This window comes from Lemur catta, chromosome 1 (assembly GCF_020740605.2).
Source record: "Lemur catta isolate mLemCat1 chromosome 1, mLemCat1.pri, whole genome shotgun sequence".
NCBI classification, from domain to species: domain Eukaryota; kingdom Metazoa; phylum Chordata; class Mammalia; order Primates; family Lemuridae; genus Lemur; species Lemur catta.
The window spans coordinates 27,965,729-27,987,814 of NC_059128.1; the positions used below are offsets into that span (position 1 = coordinate 27,965,729).

At 41.0% G+C, this 22,086-nt stretch overlaps 1 protein-coding gene across 10 annotated transcripts in view; it reads right to left on the reverse strand.

The window, feature by feature from the left end:
- The window catches only part of SIPA1L1 (signal induced proliferation associated 1 like 1), a 358,554-nt gene that overhangs the window by 127,858 nt on the left and 208,610 nt on the right, over window positions 1–22,086 (reverse strand). For 8 of the 10 annotated variants that reach the window (XM_045564679.1, XM_045564663.1, XM_045564653.1 and 5 more), the window contains one exon: window positions 8,617–10,415. In XM_045564679.1, the coding sequence (XP_045420635.1) occupies window positions 8,617–10,114 (1,498 nt within the window). In that variant the 5' untranslated portion in view covers window positions 10,115–10,415. Of the gene's footprint in view, window positions 1–8,616; window positions 10,416–11,056; window positions 11,400–22,086 lie in introns of all 10 variants that reach the window. The other 2 variants (XM_045564673.1, XM_045564626.1) reach the window with 1 other exon arrangement.

Here is a 22,086-nt window from a genome sequence, read left to right on the forward strand (position 1 = left end):
AAAATCACCTTTGTTCACTGTGAAGTTCTGCCCCTCACCTTCCCACCACCTCCCCCAGAGCTCAGGAGAACTTTGTCCCAGGCCATCATCTATTCTTTGGGCTCATTCATTTCCCAGGAACATCATTTACTACCCCTCACAATTGCCCACATCCCCTAAGTCCCTCTACTCCATAAAGAGGGTGCTATTCAAGCTTCACCCAGCCAGCCCTTCTTTGAGTCTCATATTTTGTATGGCCCCTGTGTCTATCCATGTCAGTAAACATGTATGCCTTTTCTCCCGTTAATCTATTGTTCAGGAGTGTTGAAGCTTTCAAGCAGCGGTCCCCAACCTTTTTGGTACCAGGGACCAGTTTCATAGAAGACAATTTTTCCACGGACCAGGGGTGGTGGAATGGGGTGTCATGGGTTGGGGGGGGTGTGGTATGGAGCCCAGGTGGTGATGCGCAGCTGGTTTCCTAACATGACATGGACCCGTACCGGGCCACAGCCCAGGGGTTGGGGACCACAGCTTTAGAGGGTGAGGAAAATGTTCTTCAGTCCTATGATGGTTTTATGTGTTAACTGTGATTACTGATTGCATCTGAAGGTTTTCATTTGTTTTTTACTTTTTATCTGGGCTACTTTTTGACTTAGAGCAAAGCTGCAAAAACAGTACAGGGAATTTCCATATATTGCCCACCCAACCTCCCCCAGTGTTAAATATCTTATATAACTAAATACTGTACAATCATCATTATCAAAGCCAGGAAATTAACATTGGTACAATACCATTAACTAAAGATCCTACTCAAATTTCATCAGTTTTTCCACTACATCTTTTTTTTTTTTTTGCTTCAAAATCCCATTCAGGATCTCAGGTTGCATTTAGCTGTCATTCCTCTTTAGTCCTCTGCAGATTCTTAGAGTTCCTCAGTCTACTTGTCTTTCGTGACCTTGATACCTTTGAGGAGTCTTTATCTCTCAATTTGGGTTTGCCTGGTGGTTTCAGATGACTGAACCAAGGCTGTGCATTTTAGGCAAGAGAACTACAAAAACAACGTGTCCTCAGTGCATCATTCCATGGGGCTCATGACACCGGCCTTGATTCTTGCAGGTAAGGCTGGGTCTGCCAGGTCTCCAGTGTGAAGTTACTATCTTTCCTCTTGTACTTTACAGATGCCTTAAGGGAGATACTTTGAGGTTATGCTTCTCCTCCTGTCTTTTCTCAAACGGTCACCCACTGACTTTAGCATCCCTCAGCTGTGAATACTAAAGTTTACAATAGTAAGAATCAGTCTCAGTAATGGCATTTTGTGCCTGTGGGGATCAACTGGTGGTCTTGGTTAATTTCCTCAAAACCACTATGACCACCCACAGACTTGTTTGCGGTCTCATTTCCTCAAAAGAGGGGAAAAGGAACTGCAACAGATCATTTAGTGTTTTGAGTATACAACAAGGCCATATACACAGAGGGAACCCTCCCCTTACTTTCTTTACCTGATGCTATAAATACAAGATACACTAGCTGCTCAACTCCATACATCTGATGCTTCATATCAGCACCAAACATTCACTCATTTTGTAAAACATTTACTGAACTCTCTCATCTGTGGTCCTTGCCTTCCAGGCACGCTTAGACTGACTGTGAACTAATGCATCACAGAAAGGATCCTGCAGAAACAAGAGGTGCCAGGGTGAGTCGGATCAGTGGTGGGAGGGCACACACCTTGGAGGAAGAGGGGAGTTCAAAAGGCTTCAACCCTGAGGACAAGCAGGAACTTGTCAGGCGTGTAACCCATTGCAATGCATGCACTGTGGCAGGGAAGGAAACGCAGCTCCACCAGGAGTGGAACATGACGAAGCCCTCCCCACTTCCACAAACATGTGTTTCTACCCTGCACCCTGCTCACTGCTCTCTCACTCCACAGGAACACCTCCCAATAGAGAGGTCACACTACCTTTCCAGCTCCAGCCCTCAGCCCCCCATGTAAGTAGAGGCCAGATGGGGAGGTACAGGGGGACCCAAGCCACTTACACTAAGCCTCTTTGACCTTTATTCATCAATGTGACAAAGATCACTAGACAACTAATAGCATGAAGGAGAAAAAACAAGAAGCAAAATATACAACTGGGAAGATACAGATGATTTAAGGAAAAGAACTTAAAAACATTTTTTAATTAATACCAACAGAGAAATGGAGAGTTTATACAGTAAAGAGAAGCTATTATGGAAAATACTATATAAAGGCTGGGTGCAGTGGCTCACCCCTGTAATCCCAGCACTTTGGGAGGCTGAGACAAGAGGATCCCTTGAGCCCAAGATCAGTCCAGGCAACATAATGAGAACCTACCTCTACAAAAAATTTAAAAATTAGCCAGGCGTAGTGGTGCACATCTGTAGCCCCAGCTACTTGGGAGGCTGAGGTGGAAAGATCACTTGAGTCCAGAAACCAGAGGTTTCAGGAGGAGGAGAAGGATTTTAAGGATATTAAGATGAACGAGAAGCTATTGAACATTATTTTTTTTCTGATTAGAAGTAATTTTTAAAAAATCTACAATCTCTTTGCCCTCTCTGTCTGGAACTCTGTTTTGATGGATGGTGGAACCCCTGAGTTTGTTCTCCATTTTTTCCTTTTGTAATTTCAGGTTCTTTGTTTTATACTCATCAACTTCATCTTCTGAACAAAGAGTTGGTATGTAGCTCTGTATGTTCTATTATTCAGTCTTTTCACTGAATTTTATTTTTAATCCTTAAGAACTCATTTGTTTTTCTACAGTCATCCTCCTCCTCCTTCCTCCTTCTCCTCCACCACCACTACCACAAAGCAGATGCTAAATATTATTTGAATGACTGAATAAATGAGTGAATGAATGCAGTTATCATAATTTTTAAGTCTGCTTTTTAAAAGTATGATGGGCACTCTTGTCAATAGCAAAGTAGATAATAAATTTTCATGTGTTTAACGAAAGATATAGAAAGATACAAGTGAAATTACTGGAATTAGGGGAGAGCTTTCTGTACCTCTGTATTACTAATTTTTGTAATAAGCCCCTATATTCGTGTGTCTGATTTATTGTTTATTGTCTGTTTCCCTCAACTAGAAGGCAAGCTCCACAGGCGTGGTCTATTCTGTTACCACTGCAGGGTCCGTCCACACCAGGCCCACTGTGGCACTTGTGCACGCGTGGCAGCAGCGGAGGTGCAACACTGTCTCCCTTCCAGGAAGAACCTGCAACCAGCTCAGCCACAAGAAAGGCCATCAGCTAAGTCTCTGGATGCAGCACCTTGACATCTGCTGCAATTTCGAGCTGGGCCACGTTCCCCCGGGGCAGCCCCTCTTCAGGCGCTGAGCATGCTGGGGTTAGGGCATGGCCATTACTCCCCAACGAGGGACTTCCCTGAGGCTCATTTTTGTTCCTTTGTGTTGGCTGAGCCCTTCAGATCTGCACTGTGGTCTGAGATGCTCCCACCCAATCCTGCTTCCTCCCCCTTCCTTTTCACAGTATCAGATCTGCATTACGGACTGAAGGCTTCCTCCACCAAATTATCGTTCCCAGGCATGAGTTACCGCCAAGCCCCTAGACAACCTCTCGCAGGCCTATGCTGTCTCGGCATCTGCGTCTCAGATGACTCAACTGACACACGTCTGTTACGTGATTAAAGAAAGGACTGCATCTGGCAAAGGCAAGAGGCAACGAGGATCTAAAGTGAGATACAGAATTGAGAATGGGACAGGAAGAACAGAAGTTAGCTGCAATTCGAATGTAGACTCAAGACTGGAGGTTGAGAATGATGAAGAGGAAGATGTCACTGTTTCACATCGAAGCGACTGATAATAACTATGGCATTTACAGAAGGAGAGCAATGAGGAGGAAGGGAGAAAAATGGTGAACTCCAAGTTTTTGCACATGTGTTTGAGATGCCAGCTAGTCAGCTATGCAGGTGGGGGCAGACACCAGCTGGTGAGAACTGCAGCTAGATCTGAGGAAAAAGCCTGGAAGCAGAGGTATTTTATTTGATTATAAATGCATACTGATCATCTTTTTCCAAAAACAATTGAAGTCATTAATTATCAAGGACATATATAAATCATGCTAATGGAACAGAATAGGAAAATAAAAAATGAAAGTGGAAGCAGATGTGTTAATAATGAAGGTTGTAGAGCTGAGCATCAAATTTGGTTCTGGGAGTTGAGGCAAAATAGAAGATACAGTGAAACAAAACACACACCGAAAATACCTATCATCAGAAAGGCAGGCATTTGGTAGCTACCAGAAAACAATGTCTGGCATCAAATTCCAAAATAAACTCACATGGAACTTTCTAAAGGGGCTGATGAATGACATAATAGTAACATCTTCATTACCAGTTTTACAGCAAAACAAACTCCATTTTTACATGACTGGATCCTAAAAAGATGACCTTGAATAAAGTCAAACTTTTGAGTTAGTGTGGCGTTATAACAGTCTTTATTTATTTTTATTTATTTTTTTGGAGACAGGATCTCGTTCTGTCACCCAGGCTGGAGCGCAGTGGCCCAATCATAGCTCATTGTACCCTTGAACTCCCAGGCTCAAGTGATCCTCCTGCCTCAGCTTCCCAAGTAGCTAGGACCACAGGCATGCACCACCACTGCCTGGTTAATTTATGTATTTTTTGTAGAGATGGGGTCTTGCTATACTGCCCACCCTTGCCTAAGGAGAATGTGGCTGTATCACTTGGACTTCTACCACAGTGACAGGATCCCCCTGGGGTCCTGTGAGCATTAGGTGAGGAAGTCTACACAAAGCACAAAGTAGTAGCACAATAAATATCAGCTATGCTATTACTGTCATTTAATCCTGGGTGAGTCTCAACATAACCACACCCCCCCCCAGGAAAATGGCAAAGAGAGGTGGGCAGGAGACAGGATGGGGAGGAAGAGCACCAATGGCATGCAGCTTATTTTAGTAAGTGCAAACAAAGGGATTTATCCACTGGTCCAGCATCTTTCCAGCAATGGACTTGGCTTTTATGTTGGAGTCAAATATCCTCTAAAGTCTAAATCTGCAAAATGATTTTTTTTAAAAATAGTGTAAAAAATGTAATTAAAAAATAATTGCAGCTTCCTTGGCCAAATATGATTAAATTTTACAAATGATGTCAACTGTAGAATGCGCTTCAGTAAAATACAATTCCCCCCCGCCCCCAGAGACTTGGCTATAATGAAGTCAGGAATGCATGCAACAGCAGAACAGAAACTATCTGATGCTAAAAAGGTTGAGGTGACAGCCAGGCAGTAGTGTCACACCTTGGTGCTGGAGGACCAGTTACCTCTGACATTGATATGCTCCTTCAACAAGAGGATTTGCTTTAAGGTTCTGATCAGGAAAAATGAGTTCGCGTACTAATTGCAGTGAATCAAAGTTGTCTATTAAAATTTATAAGATATAATTGTTTATATTTTGTACGGTAATAAAAAAGTATTATAGACAACATATAAATCATTTAATGTACAGTTTATACTTTAGGGGCCTTAATTTCTGCTTCAAATGATGTTAGCCAGAGGCATTAGTTGTGGTATATTACCATACTGTAACAAATGACCTGCTTGACTTGAAAATTCTAAGTTGTGTGGCCCAAGAAAAGCTATTACAGCAGGCGCACCCTGTACCTGACTTCCGCTGGACAACTTCCTGGATTAAGCACTGCTCACCATCCCTCTGTAAACCAATGGCACTGGCCTAGCGGTCAATCTCTAGTGCCACACACATTTTCTGCTCCTATCAGCTGGACTTCATGCTGACAAAGACTCTACTGTGTCTTCCCAAACCTGTTTAAGCCCACTGACTTATTTTAATTATGAAATTTAATTAATTATTATGCAAGCTGATAAAATATAAGTACAAAAGATAAATGCTGTTTCTATAAAAACTAAGTTGAAGGATTTGTTAAGAGTAAAGGCAAGTCACTAAAAAGAAAGCTGTTGGATTAGATGTGGGCAAGACAGCTATAAAAAATGAGAAAAAAAATTACGAAACCTAGGATGCTACACTCAGATTGCTTTGCTAGTGTCTATGCTTTTGCTCTTGTGGTTTATACTATTAATACAATGTAGAATTCAACAAAGTAGAATCATTGTCAAAGAAAAGATCCTGGCCTCACAAGAATTTGGCAAATATAATTTTATATGTTTTAATGAAAATAAAATATTTCAGATATGCACATTTTTTAACAATTTCCTGCTTTAACTGATATTTTCAATTAACCAGTTCCAATTATGTTGGGGTAAGAGTATTTTCCATCCTTCAAATTAGTAACTACTGGATTAGTGGCTTTTAAATTTATGAGGCATTATGAATAAGCAGGATTACTCTGGAATCTAGGTGTTCAAATTTTTATTCCATACTTTTGAAAGATAAAATACTTGAAATAACATTCCCCCCTTCCCTTTAGTCTAACATAGCAGAGATCAGAGAACAGTGATTAAGAACATGACTGTGCCCAGACAGCCTGGCTCCAACATTTACTGGCTCCATGAGAGCATCTCTCTTAAGCACTTAAGCTCCATTTTTCTCATCTGGAAAATGGGATTAACAAAAGTACCTACCTGATAGATATCAAGAAGTTGAAATGAGAAAATGTGTCATAGCAAATGCTTAGCACCGTGCCTGATACATAATAAGTGCTGAAAAATATTCATTATTATTATATTGTCTTAATAGGGAAAAAGTATCCATTGCTACTTAAATGAGATTATAACTAATATGTTCAACTCAATGTCAGTGTTAGTTACAGGTGGAAGCAAGATGGCCTTCACCTATAGACAACTCAGAAACACCTGTAGAAAATGTCCCCAGGTACAGTAAAGCTGGCATTCTCAGTTAGGGGCAATTTTAAGGGACATCTGGCAGTGCCTGGAGACATTTTAGGCTGTCATAACTGGGGGGATGGGGAGAACCTACTGGCACCTAGGGTGCAGAGGCCAGGGATGCTGCTAAACATACTACAATGCACAGGACAACCCTCCATCCCACCCCAACAAAGAATTATCTGGCCCCAAATGCCCTGCTGGCGAGAATAAGAAATCTCCCTAAAGGACAGTGTAACAGAGATGTGATTTCTAAAACCTGAACTCCAGAAAATTATTCCGAGATAAATATTGTTTAAACATGAAAATTGGGATTTTTATTATCATATTGATTCCAGGATCTAAGCCATAGATTAAGGATGAGACATGAATATTTAGTAATAAATAAGATTCTTTCAGTCACTAAGCCTTCTTGAATGGTCCATCATGTAATAATCTGCAGATAAATTTTATTCTAAAGTGAACAGTGTTATAAAGCTATAATGAGCACTCGATAGGAAACCAAACTTCATTCAGATGAATAAATCTAAATAACATTCAAAACCCTAAACAGTGGAAATCAAAACACTGCTGGAGTAGTTTGCAGACAGGGAGCCTCTCACCACAGGCCTCTTTACCTGGCTGCAAAGGTTACCTATCTAGCTAATGGACCACAGGTGTATCCTTCCTTGGTGATCACCCTGTTTCCCAGGTTGGGTACCTGGATGACAAACTCATCCTTTCATTAATAATGCTGCTCAAAAACATTATTAGAAAGTTCCCAAGAGTTCATTTATACTCCTTACTTTTGAATAAATCAAAGCGCCTTTTGTAAAAGTATGAGGAAAAAAACTGCGTACAAAGTATAATTTCAACTACATACATATACCAAAAGGAAGTGGCCAACATGTATGTTAAGGATAATTCTGTCTTCAGTGCTTTTTTTATTCAAATCAAAGACCTAGACTTGAGACTTACTGGCTCTGTGACTTTTGTCAAATAATGTAATTTATTTCCACAAAAGTTCAGGTGAAATGGATAGGAATATATTATAATTCCCATCTACTGATGAGAATGTTGACATAGCAAAGAAATGGTCCTGTGTTTACAGCAGAAGTTATTAAAAAATGAAAGGTAGCATTAAAATTTTTGCAATCCTTAAAAAAACTGTATTTAAAATATTTTCAATTGTATACGTCTAACCCTAAAGGTGACAGCAAGTCTTGTACACAACAAAGGCTATAACTACATCCACAAAATCAAAGGAGTTTTTTATTTTAAAAAGTAATATTTAATATACAAGACATTTGTATATCTGAAAGGAGAAAGTAACCAAAAAAAAAAAAAACCCACAAAAATAAATAAATTGCAGCAAATAGCTTAACTATTTTACCATCAGGAAAGATAAGGAATTCATGCAAATCATGTCACACTGCTATAAAACTTTATAGTACTCTACTTTTTTTCACAAAGTACAGCAAAAGAAAATTTAAAGATGGGGGAGAGGCGGGGAGGAACGACAAAAACCTACCTAACAGGTACAATGAACACTATCTGGGTGATGGGCACTCCTGTAGCGACTCAAGCATTACAAAAGTGATCCATGTAACCTAAAACATTTGTACCCCTTTAATATTTTGAAATGAAAAAAAAATGGCACAATCACAGTGGTCTCTGCATTTTGAGGCTCACTCTCCAGTACTAGTAAAAGAAAGTTGAGCATGGATAATTAATGTATGCCTAACTATTTAATAAATATATATCCAAATAAAAAAATTAAAAAAAAATAAAGGACCTGTACTCACCCTTCTGGTAGAAAAATTTCCTGTAATAGTAGGCGCCAAGATCCACGTGTTCCACAATGTATCTTTTCACTCTGTCTAGGTGCAACACCAAATTTTCCTTGGGCACTTCAAGTACTGCCACTCCAGCGTTTGTGCAATGGGAGCTAAGGGTAGACTCAAAGGAGGCACTTTCACATCCACTAAAGGAGCCAGAATTCGATTTGGAAAGGCTGATTTTCCTTTCACCTTCTCCACCTATCTCATTCCGAAAATACGGACAGCTCATTACAAGTTCGTTGCTTTTATCATCTCCCTGGTCCATGCTGAGGCTTCCTTTGGAATTCAGGTCCTCGGTGCTGCCCATCGGGGAGCTGAAGCTGGCGGAATGGGACAAAGGTCCGGAGACCAGGGACGCCACGGCGGCTGCCGACGCTCCCGTGGTGGTGTTTCTCCTCTTAATAACATTGTGTCTGTTCATAATTGCCTCGTTCAAATCAAACAATATACTCTGGACATCGTAGTGGGCAAAGCACTTTGGACACGTCCAGGGCCTGACGGAGTCTTCCGACCGGTTGTCCTCGAGATCCGATGACTTCCCAAGCTCTTCACCTTTGGCATTGCGCAATTTACGAAAAATGGAGGAGTCGCCGGTTTCAGACTTGGAACGTCGCTTGAGTGGTTTTTCCCTTTCCTTAAAAAGCCTGAGGTTCTCTCTCTGCGAGATGGGCCCGTCTATGACATCCAAAGAGAAACCAGAACCCTTGCCCCCACCGGCGATGAGAAAGTCACTGAGCTTGGTTGGAGTCGGGCCTCGGTCGGCTTTGTCGTCCTTGTAGCCCTTTAACAAATCGAAGAAGCTTTCTCCGGACGTCCCCTGCTTGTCAATCGAGGACGTGCTGCCATACTCCCTGTGCAGGGACGGTCCCGTCTTGTACGTGGGCGAGATGCACTCATCGAAGCTGTCCACGTCCAGCTCGCTGATGGTGATGTCGCTGTTGCTCCGCTGCCGTATTCTGCGCAGCGCCTTGCGCGGGGAGCTGGGGTAGGCCTCGGGCATGAGGAACCGCGAGTCCATGCTCTCCGCCGGCCGCGCCTTGCTCTTGAGCGTGTTCTGGATGCTCTTCAGCATGGCCGAGTCGCTGGAGTTGAGGCTCACAGAACTGCCCTGACTCACGGGACTGCTTTTGGAGGACAGGCTCTCAAGGCAACTGGAGGTTTCCATTTCCTGGCTTGAGCGGCTGGATTCCTTGATGTTTTCCTTTCGCGGGGGCCAATCTGCAATCCTTGCCCTAACCCCCATCTTGGGGACTCCGGGGGTCGAGGTGATGTGGTGCGAGCCTTCACTTCGCGGGGGTCCCACCGGAGCCATGACGGAGGATCCTAAGCTGCCGTTTTGGGACCTGAAGCGTCGCATGTAGAAGTCATCCGTGTGGACTTTGGGGGCGCCATCTGTGCCGACCACGGAGGCCCTGTCAGTGGCAACAGGCCTTTCTGTCTGCGACCGTTTCAAGCTGGTCATGATGTGAAAGCGCGCAGACTTAAATCCCCGCAGAAAGGACCATCATATCTGTGTTTTAAATGTGCACTTCCCTTTTGGAGAATGGCTTCCAGAAAACAAAACAGTCGCATGAGATCTTAATCTTTTTCATTTAAAAGGTAAAATGACGCTCGACTTCAAGCCACTGAAAATCCAGAACTTCAAAGCATTATAATTCACCACAGCTCCTTTGCTTCACTTTAACAGACGGCTTTCTTTCAGAAAAAGCTGAACGGAACTTGTATTACTGAGACTCTGTGATTGCCATAATCCCATGCTTTCTCTGCAAGAAAGAAGGACAATTTGAATTAGCATTTGATAACTACATCTAAAAATAAATATTCAATCGCCAAAACCAGATACATGAAAATAAAACTCAATAACAGACTGTGATTCCCAGTTCCACAATCCATATTTTCAGTAAAGCAGGTTTGAAAGAAAGGAAGTAAAACCATTTCATGAAATCCATCATGTATGTTCTAAAAAAAAAAAAAAAGACTATTAAGACTTAATTGAGCTGTTTCAATTCGATGACTGGGAGGAGAGGGAGGGGTACATCTTGTTCTAGGATCTCAAGGCTGCTTCAAGCATAGACTTTTGCTCCAATGACCTCTAATAATGTAGGACGTCAGGAGCCATTGCAATGCCCAGAAGTTTGAGATGTAACCAACTGAATCAGATAATTAGAGCAACACATAGTTTTTTTGACATAAGTAAAAACTGAAAAATGATTTTACGGAATATGCTACAGCATTCACTTTTTAACTCCTTCTATATTTCAAAATCAATTCTTGTTATTTGTTTCTTTACAAACGGTTAACACAGTTGGCAAGAGCAAATGCAGCAGGGAGAAAATAAACGGGTTTTCCCGGAGCCATTATATCCATTAGCATCTTCTGTATTTCCCTCTACTTTATTACTTACCCAGAGGAGGAGTTTTTCAGCATGAATCCGGCATTCACCACCTCTTCCCAGCTCTCCTTAGTTTCGTCTACTCTTAAAGCTTATAAGTATTTCACTAATGACCAAAATGCCTGCATTTCCTTACGCAGTGCAACCTCCTCCACCCCGTCACCGCTAATTTATGAAGACCGCAGAAACAAAATGCTGCTCTGGGTGGCCCTCTCCATATCCTCCAACAGACTACAGAGAACAGTTAGCATCCTTCCAGGTGACGGGCACGAAAATGAACTTGCTCATGAGCACGTCAGGCAGGCAGCAGGAGGCAGAGATTCTGAGTACAACATTCTGCATGGTTGCGTACATCCTGAAAAGAAAGGCAGAGGATCCTTTTCCAAGACTCCACAAATTACACAAGAGGTGGCCTTTAAATTCTTGCCAAATACATGTTTGGAAAGATGCTGCTGAACCAGCACTGAGCTGACAGGGCGGCATTGTCTACAAATCACGGCTCTGACACCCGAGGACGACCCGCGCTTGCTGCACTCTCCACTCAATAGTAACAAGCACTTACTTCCACGATAATTAAGCATCTCCCTAGTCGGCTTCCTGCCTCCAAGGCAGCCGCTTTCATTTCTCTTGCAGCACACAGCATCATTTTAGAAGACTTGCTGCTATTTAAAGGCTGGAACATTTAGGGGTGTTTCAAAAAAAAAAAAAAAAATGCATGCTGCCTGCAGAATGCAGGGCCAGGCAAGCTCCGCTGGGCTTGCGCTGGCTGGGTTTGTGCAGCCAGTCAGATAAATGCCAATTGTTCTCACTAGCACTCCTCTTCACCATCTTTTGTAAAAGGGATAATGGTTTTGCACTGCTACCTAATTAAACCTGGCTTTTGAGCTTTCTAGATACTTCTACCGTAAGACTGCTATGATTTCCTTTACATTCCAGAACTTTACATGCTCTTCTTGCAACTGTAAGCCTGCAAGCGGCATAACTTGCTAACTGTTGCTTCCAACAGCAGCAAGGGATAGCACACGTGGGCACAGTTAAGGTCCAAGTGATCCTCATAAAACGGAAGGCAAGCCAACCAGCTGAACCAAAATGCAAACACCTGTCCATCTGAAAGAAACCCTATTGCAATCAAGTATCTTTCAAAGAAAGAATATACTAGCATAAAGAATAATTCTAAGTAGATTCTCATAAAAATCAGATGCTTTCAACATTTCTCTGCAACCTCATGGAAATCCAAATAAATTATCTTTCATTCCCAGAACATTCATTCTCTAAAAGGTCAACACACCAACTCCTGCATGATAAAAACTCATTCTTACCACATTTCATTTGCCTTAGGAAATGGTTTATTACAGAACTGTCTTCCTTAGGATATGTGAACTTATATCCATTGTAGGAGGAAACTAAAAGCTGGCACGAAAACACAATAAATAAAACTGACTTGCAAATGCCCAATCTTTGCCATCAGTATTTTTCTTCCAAACCATCACATACACTTCCTATATTTTTAATGGGTTTATAACATCTTATTTTTCAATATAAATATTTCTAATTCAAAAGAAATGGCAAGACTCCTATTTCATTTTGAATATAGCAACCACCCAATGTTTTCTTTTTGTTTCAAAATATAGATGGGCACATGGGCGAGAAAGAAGTCACGGTATAATACTGAAGAGGTCTGAGATGGATGGTTAAGTCAAATAAAAATTTTTTTTCAGTCATGAGGACCTTCCTTATATATTTTTTTTCTGTCACTCCTTTTCCCTCTCCCTCCCTCCTTCCTTCCCTCTCTTTCCCATCCTTATTTATACCGTCTAACCCCTCTGAGGTACAGTATCAACTTTGGGCACTGACTAGCATAGGTAGGAAATACGTATGGTTTGCACTTATAAAACTACCAGTCAAAAATAAAGTTGTCCATCCATGTGTGTCATATGATGACAGATCAATAACACCTGAAAACTAACTCCTCGTGGTTGACTGAAATAGCAAACATATGTTGACGATTATTAGCACGTCCCTTAAATAACGGCAAACTTGCCTAAGCATCATTAAATACGGTTAAAAAAAAACAATAGAATTAAACAGAAGAGCAATACTAATTTATAGCGTGTCACCTCTATCTGTTTAAAGAGCAGGCTATATAAAAGAAATTCCTCATAAGATGTTTAATTTTGCAGCTCTAGATGCTATTTAAGTCTGTGGTAGAGCCATGTAGCTAGAATACTAATCCCACCTAGAGGGCCTGCAGTTTATTCATTGAGTTCAGTTCTATTAGTTGACATTCTTTTCATCACTCAATGCCTATCACAACCTAATGCACCACCCTTTGGTGATAACGCCATTCTTCCGGAAGAATTGCTTCTTCCTCTCTTCTAAACCATCCCTGGCATTTCTGCAGTCTCTTCTGAGGACAGACCACACAGCCAGTGCTAGGAATGTTTGAGGAAACAGTCCCTCCCTTCAGAGGAGGCTCCCCGTGCGGTGGGGACACTCAGGAAGGTACAAAAATGACGGGGATAAGAAGGAGGCTGTCAGGCTGTCTCCCTGTACGCATCCGGTTCTGACAGTAAGCTCGTTAGTAATTGGAACTATCTGCTGGTGGGACTAGTTGTAGCATGGCAGGCCAGCCATTCAGAATATCAAGTCCCCAGAAGTGCTCAAAGTAGAGAGAACCTCTAGGGATCTCCTAATTGCTCAAAACAGCCCTTGTCATTCTGGCTGTGTGTGGCATCTGCACTCTTGCTTCCTCCCTCCTTCCTGAAACTCTCTTCTCTTGACCTCTGTGACAACCATGCGCTTCTTCGTTTTTTTCTTCCCTCTCTTTTTGCCCACCACTCAGTATCATTAATAGGCTCCATTTAAAAGCTAGTGATCCTAGGGTGGGTATCCTTGGTTTACTTCTCATGCCAATTTTTCAGATTCATAATACCCATATATAAAGGGTATTACTATCAGGATGCACGTCAGCATTGGGTGCATTGGGATGAGACAGCAGGCATGAGTACACTCAAGGGAAACTATGGAAAGGAGGGTGTTCATTTGGTTGGATCACAGTTGTCTGTGCAACTGAATGACAGAATAATGCAATTATTAGGTGGAAATTGCACGGTAAGCAGCACTATCTGGCAATATAACAGGTGCCTGCAGCTTTAAATATCATCTCTATGCTGTTACCTCCAAAGCTCTGGTCATGGCCCTCTCTGCTAAACTCCAGATAAAATATGGAAGTGCTCATTTAACATCTTCCTTATTTATCTGTTTTATATAATGAATTAACATGCAGAAAAATGAAAAAATCAATTTTTAAAGAAATGAATGAGTGGTAAGGAAGTGAGCACAATAAATAATTCAAGGAACTGAATGAAAGGAACAACATAGGAAACTTTCTTTGTGCCAAGGGCAGACAGAGCAGTTTAAAGGTTACACAAGAAGATGTGGGAAGTGGGTGGGGCTGGGGGAACACTACAGTTCCTGTTTTGAAACGATTACAATGCAATATGGTAGATTCACCAAAAAAGACATAGTGTTCCTCATTAAATACTTCCACATTCCAAAATGAGACGCTGTCAGATTCTTTAACTGGCATAGCCTCAAATACAGGGCTAGTTCTCAAGGTTTCAGGGTGACAGAAAGAATTCTGCTGATGAATATTCAAATGCCCCAATAATTCAGGGATAAACACTATACAAGCATGTAAATAATTTTTGGAGTTGTTTGCATAGATTTAGAAAGCCTGTAAATAGTCCTACTTCAGAATGTAATAGGACACTTTATTTTAAAACAAACATCACAGTACTTGAATATTAGATTAGCTGAGATAATCAAATAAGGCAAACCATTTTCTTTCCAGCCCTTCTTGGCTTTCCTGAATTTCACTCACATTCCATAAAAGTAACATCTCAGACAGAAGGGAAGTCTCACTCTTTCAAGTTAGCGTGAAAGACATACGAATATCTCAGTGCAATGTTATGGATAATTTAAGATTTATGAATCAGCACATCACTTTTTAAGGCTGGAATTTCCCCCTTCTTTAGTTTCCATTCTCTCTCTCCAACAAAAAGCAGGAAGGATTGGGAAAAACAGAATTGATAAATCTAGTTCCTGCTCTCCGAACTGTTCACTATCTGAAAAGGGCTGATGGCAACCAAGTAGATTCAAAACACTTGTGCTGAAATTAACAAAGTAAATAAGGAAGTTACGGCTACAAAACATGTAACAGGATAAAGTTACATTTAACTTTAGAGATAAGAAAGCAATTTAAAATGTGCCTGTTTGGCCAGAGTAAGGATCAAAAGGGAGAGAACCACCCTCCTAACTAAACAAGTTCAATGAAGAAGGTTACATTTCCACCGGCTTAGTAAAGCTTGAATATACTTTGTACAGCTGTGGGTGAGGGAAAGAATATGAAAATGGGCGGGGGCGCGGTGGCTCACGCCTGTAATCCTAGCGCTCTGGGAGGCCGAGGCAGGCGGATCCTTTGAGCTCAGGAGTTCGAGACCAGCCTGAGCAAGAGTGAGGACCACCCCCCCCACCCCCACCCCCACCCCCACCCCCTGTCTCTACCAAAAAAATAAAGAAATTAGCTGGACAACTAAAAATATATATAAAAAATTAGCAGGGCATGGTGGTGCATGCCTGTAGTCCCAGCTACTCGGGAGGCTGAGGCAGGAGGATCGCTTGAGCCCAAGGTTGCTGTGAGCTAGGCTGACACCATGGCACTCTAGCCCGGGCACCAGAGTGAGACTCTGTCTCCAAAAAAAAAAAAAAAAACATGAAAATTTGGCAGAAAGCTTGATGGCTTGATGGGGGGGCGGGAATGATGAATGAAGAAGGTACGTAGCAAGTTACCTGGTGAAATTACTGGCGAGTAGGAAACTGAATCACTAAATGGCAAAATAAAGAATAGAAATACATGTGAATATTTACCTCTTACATTTAAATATGACTAAAGCTGTGTAATAAGAAATTAATAAAATGCCAAAGACCTAGGTTTGAGGAGCTTAAAGTAGGACAGGCAAAGGTTAGAAAGAGTAAAAGGTAGCAAGTAGAAAGGTAAAAGTGAATCAGAATTATTAGAGGAAAATACTAAGCATTTGAGGTGCAATAAATTAACACCAGAGCTCACCAACTCATCAGGGACACTGAGAGTTTCCACGCCTAACACGAGGGCATCAAGAGACCAGACTAGACCAATGAAGCAAATGGATGTTTTTAATTGTACTAATTTGTACACTAATATTCATTTAAAATATATTTAAAAACTTATTCACTGTAAACTGTGATCAACACTGTAAACTGTGATCTAGAACCAAAACACTGATTATCAAATATGATCTTGTATCAAACGACTTATCATAAAATATAATCTGGGGAAAGGGGAGCATGAGAAATGGATGCCAGAAAGACAACCAGTAACTATCCAGAATACAGGGGGAGATGCTTGTCAATTTTTCCCAAACCGTGTTCAAATCCTCCAAGTTTTACTAATCCACAAAAAAGGTTTCCATAATTAAATAAGACAAGGACATACTTTATATCACCTTTCTTAGGACATCATGATACATGTTAGTATCATATATTAAAGCTCCCATGCAATCTTCAGTTTGAGCCAGGCATGGTGGCTCACACCTGTAATCCTAGCACTTTGGGAGGCCAGGGTGGGAGGATCGCTTGAGCCCAGGAGTTCAAAACCAGCCTGAGCAACACAGCAAGACCCTATCTCTACCAAAAAAAAAAAAAAAATTAGCCAGGCGTGGTGGTACAAGCCTGTAGTCCCAGTTACTTGGGAGGCTGTGTGAGGTGAGAGGATGGCTTGAGCCCATGAGTTTGAGGTTGTAGTGAGCTATGATGATGCCGCTGTACTCTAGCCCAGGCAACAAAATGAGACACTGTCTCAAAAAAAAAAAAAAAAGAAATCAGTAGTTTGATTTATAATGTTTGCATAGTTGGATTCTGAATAATTTCTGGTTGGAGAGGGTTTTTTTGTCTATATTTTTTATTTTCTAAAATGAGCATGCGTTACCTTCATAATCAGAAACAAAACTTAAGAGAAAAGAAAACCCCATCATTCTAGTTGCTAAAAAAATAAAATATCATTTGGGAATGTAGAATGATGAACATACCCTTGAATACTAATTATAAAATACTGTACTATGTTAAATCTCCAACCAAATCACTAAGTCAAAATTCAACAGATGTCAGGTCCTTACAGTGAGATGTTCTTGTGCTAAATCCCCTAATTAAAATGAAATCAAAGATGGCTACATAAAGTAGGGAGCAGTAAAGATTATAAGATTAGCAGTATTTGTAGGATTTGAATAATTATTTCATATAGATGATTAACACAATGACTTGTGTTTCCTCATCAAATGATGCTTTCTTTATATTGAATATTGACATATAAGCCTAACCATACCCACTTTGTCTCAACCTCATAAGTTTGTAGTGACCTAGGAAAATCAGGTGAGTCTGCCCAAAGCACAGGTTGCTATCACTGATTCCCCTTTCATGGGATGCATCTACTTTCTGTACTTTTCACAGTCCCCCTTCTGCAGAGATTTCAGCTGAATTTGAGGAATGTCACTATGTGGACTCACAGACCAACACTGCAGAGAGCATGACTGAAGGGCTGTGAGGCGTCCACGGCTCAGGGAACTGAAGCTGCCTATTTAACTCGGAGTAGTCTGGTAATACCGATTTTCCTCTTTGAGGGCAGAAGGGAAAGTGATGGTCTGAACTGTATGAAGTCAGATTTACATTTAGATAAGCTGTGAAACTTGCCTTTGATCCACATATAATGAACTCTCAAAATCACAGCAGAGAATCTGCATCGCTAAGAAAGATTTTTCAGGCGGCCAACATAGGCTGCTTAAGCTAGTCACTGTCAGTGACACAGAGGGAATATTTCCACCCTCAAGTCCCTATAATCTACCTGGGAAAAGAAGAGAGACGTGTGGGAAACTAGAGGGCTCTGTAAGACAGAACGTCAGAAATGGCTTTATCAAGGATATCATGGTTTTCTCATTTGAATTTCTATGTCCCAAAAAGAATTTGAGAAAGTGCACTTGGAAAGGCACCTTTAAATGTAGCTTAGAAAAAGAGTAGCAAGTAACATCAATAAGAACAATGGGTGAACATAAAGTTCCTTCTATGCACAACTCTATTATCCAAATCATTATCAATCGTAACCACATTTCACTTAGTGGATTTCAAAATACTACCCAAGGACCAAGAACTTAAAAGAAAAAAACAGAACCACTCTACATTGCCTTAGCATCTCCTTAAATACAGATTGCAGATGGTTCACGTTTCTGCTTCACTGCACCCATATTTCGGAGCATGAACTGTCTCCCTCGAGGGCTTCCAGAAAGTGGGACTCTGTCATCCATCTCACTCTCTCACATATGCTCATTCCTTCAGTCCTCACAAGCACCCCAGGAGCTAAGTACAGTCGGCCCTTGAACAACATGGGTGTGAACTACACAGGTGCGCTGACATGCTCATTTTTTCCAATAAATATATTGGAAAATATTTTGGAGATTTGTGACAGTTTGTAAAAACTCACAAATTGCGTAGCCTAGAAAATACTGAAAAAATTAAGAAAAAGAAATGTCATGAATGCATAAAGTATATGTAGATACTAGTCTATTTTATCATTTTATACCATAAAATATACACACATCTTTTACAAAAAGTTAAAATTCATCAAAACTTACACACACAATGCAGACCATACATGGCACCATGTATAATGAGAGAGATGCAAAGAAATATAAAAATGCAGTATCAAGTCATAACTGAATAAAATTAACTGTAGTACATCCTGTCCTACTGTAATAATTTTGTAGCCACCTCCTCTTGCCATTGCAGTGAGCTCAAGTGTTGCAAGTCTCCAATTAAAATGTCTTGTGATACTAATCATCTCTATGTGAGCAGTTCCTCTCTCCAGTAAATCATGTGTCACAGAATAAAGCAATTTCTCAGCAGTCCCTGTGCATTTTTCATCACGTTTAGTAAAATATCATAAACTTTGAATAACACCATGGAACCAAAGTGCCACTAGAGATGCTAGCTAGAAGTGTTCCCAAGCAGCAGAGACAAGTCATGACATTACAAGAAAAAGCTGAATCGCTGGGTATGTACTGTAGTTTGAGGTCCGCAGCTGTGGTCGCCTGCCATTTCAGATAGACACTCACATTGTAAACAGATGATGTAAACTAATGGTATCGACAAATATAGCACAGTAAGGTAAATGTATTTTCCTTATGATTTTCTTAATAACATTGTATTTTCTCTAGCTTATTTTTTTGTAAGAACACAGTATATATTAATAATACATATAACAAACACAATATGTGTTATTCAATTATTTATGTTATCGGCAAGGTTTCTGGTCAACAGAAGACTTTAATAGTTAAGTTTTGGGGCAATCAAAAGTTATATGTGGACTTTCAATTGTGTGAGGGCGTCAGCACCCCTAACACCCATGTTGTTCGAGGGACAATTCTATTTCCATTGTATGAAGAAACGGTACGCAGAAGTAAATGGTATGCTCAAAGTCACAGAGTAAAGTAGATCGCATATGACACAAAGTGTCATAGTGCTCACTACGAAGTGGGCTTTCTCTCAATAATACTGGGCTGGTAGTTACAAAATTTATGGCAGAAAACTACTTTGAAAATACATTATAAAAGAAAAAAGGCCTCCCTTTACAGCCCGAGTATCACTTCTGAAGTCCAGCCCAGGCATGAATCTCTGTATCTAGCAGAAATGCATCCAGAGGGATAAAAAATATTAACGGATACTCAACTTTTTAAAAATGCTACAGTGGTCATGTCACTCTGGGAACCTTCAGCGGCTCCTTAACTGCCTCCCTATGATTCTGTGACTTAGGCCTGCAATTCAAGACTCACTGGCACCTCCCACCAACTGCCCAAGACAAATGACTGCACACTTTTCATAAAGTTCTGCCAGACAACTGAGCCTGAATCCAGAATTCAACAGTCATTGTAAACTGTGATTAAGATAAGGAACACTTTGTCTGAACCCATCATTTTCCACATGTGGTCTCAGGGCCAGAAACTGTAAGTCCCCCAAAGGTTAAACCGCTAGGGGCAGAGCCCACATTTAAAGCCAGATTTCCTCATTCGCTGACTCTTACCCTGTCTGTTACACCATGTGGCCCTTCCAGAACATGCTTTTTCAATACTCTGCTATCAGTTGTTAACCACAGTTAGGCACCAGGCACTGTGCACTATCTCATTTACTCCCTGCCCCAATCTGTCGAAAGGCAGTATCTGCCACAGTTTGCACATGAAGACCCTGCAGCTCAGAAGAGACTGGGTCACTGCTCTAGGGGTTTGATCCTGGCCTGAGCCACGCTCCTGGCATCAGGGCACCCTCCTTTCTAAAAATGCCTGCCCTTCTGCTACTCACTGAAATGTCAGGATTTATTAGACATGTGGTTGACCCTTTTCTCCCCAGTTTAGACTTTTAGGTTCTTGAGGGCGTAGATCTGTCCAATCCTTACCCCAAAAGCACCCAAGCTCAGTACCCTTGAAATGTTATCATTAGAAATAAAAGTCACATACTCTCAGCCAAAATAGAATAGAAATTAACCAATAAATTAACAGAATGTGTACTGTAATCAAAATTATAATTACGGTTATCTCCTACAAATCTGTGTTGAAGGAGACAGGCCAAAAACAAGTCAACAAAATAGTTTAACAGATTTCAGCTGCATCTTTCTCTCTGAAAAAGCCTTCACAACAGCAGTGAATGAAAAATAATGGCAGTTTGACCTTCTCCCCTCCTATTCACTCATCAAAAAGCGTGAAAAACAGGCATAAAAGCAAGCAAATCTCTTAAAAGATCACCAACAAGTGACACAGTTAGAACTGGATAAGACACTGTCACAATGAAATAACTAAAAGGTAAACTAATGCACAATAGAACCAGCCATTAAAAATTCTAGCAAAGTATTAATAAACAAACACATTCTCACAGGACAACGGAAGGCAGGGTGATTAATATGGGACGCGTGGGAGAGACGACAGAAACCAGAAATTTAAAACAATTACCATAAAATTATTTATGGCCGAAACAGAGACAGGGTCTCGCTACATATTGCCCAGGCTGGAATGCAGTGGCACCACCATAGTTCACTCCAGCCTCCAACTCCTGGGCTCAAGCCATCCTCCTGCCTCAGCCTCTCAAGTAGCTGGGACTACAAGCACACGCTACCATGCCTCGCTAACTTTTTAAATATTTTTGTAGAGATAAGGTCTTGCTACGTTGCTTAGGCTGGTCTCAAACTCCTGGGCTCAAGTGACCCTCCTGCCTTGGCCTCCCAAAGTCTTGGGACTAAAGGCATGAGCCACCATGCCAGCCAATTTTTATCTTTTACCCTCAAATAACTTTTCCTCCTATACAAAAGTCTCTCCTTTGTTGTCCCCTTTTTCAAAATTGTTTTTTAAATCAATGCTTCTTATTGAAATTTTTAAAAACTGAAATAGTACAGAAGTGAAAAGTACATATCTCCTCCAAACTGTCCCAATCCTAACCCCAATGGTTCCCCTCCTAACAGCATGTGTACTCTTAAAGACATTACACGTGGGCTGGGTGCAGACAGTAAGAAGGGGGACAGAGAGGATCACAGAACAGCTCACTTCTGAAGAGACTTAAGAACTTACAGAAAGAAAGGCAAAGAGGTGGATGACAAAGACAAAAAATCTGCTTCTGTTCAGGAGAGGCAGAGGACCTCCCCATCCAAAGCCGACATAAAATACTTGATGAAATACAACTTCACATCTCACACATTTTGAATCCTTTTTATAGATCCTGATTCTCAAAATAGGAGCCCTATACAAATAACTCTGGCAACTTGTCAAAAAAAATTAAGACAGGTGCAAATATAATGTCTTCCTCTTTAACGCACACCATGTCCCTCCAGGTTTTTTTAAGATTAATTATGCACCTATACAGATATGCATACACATTATGCATAACCTTCATATAAAATGATTTTTAATCCATTCCCC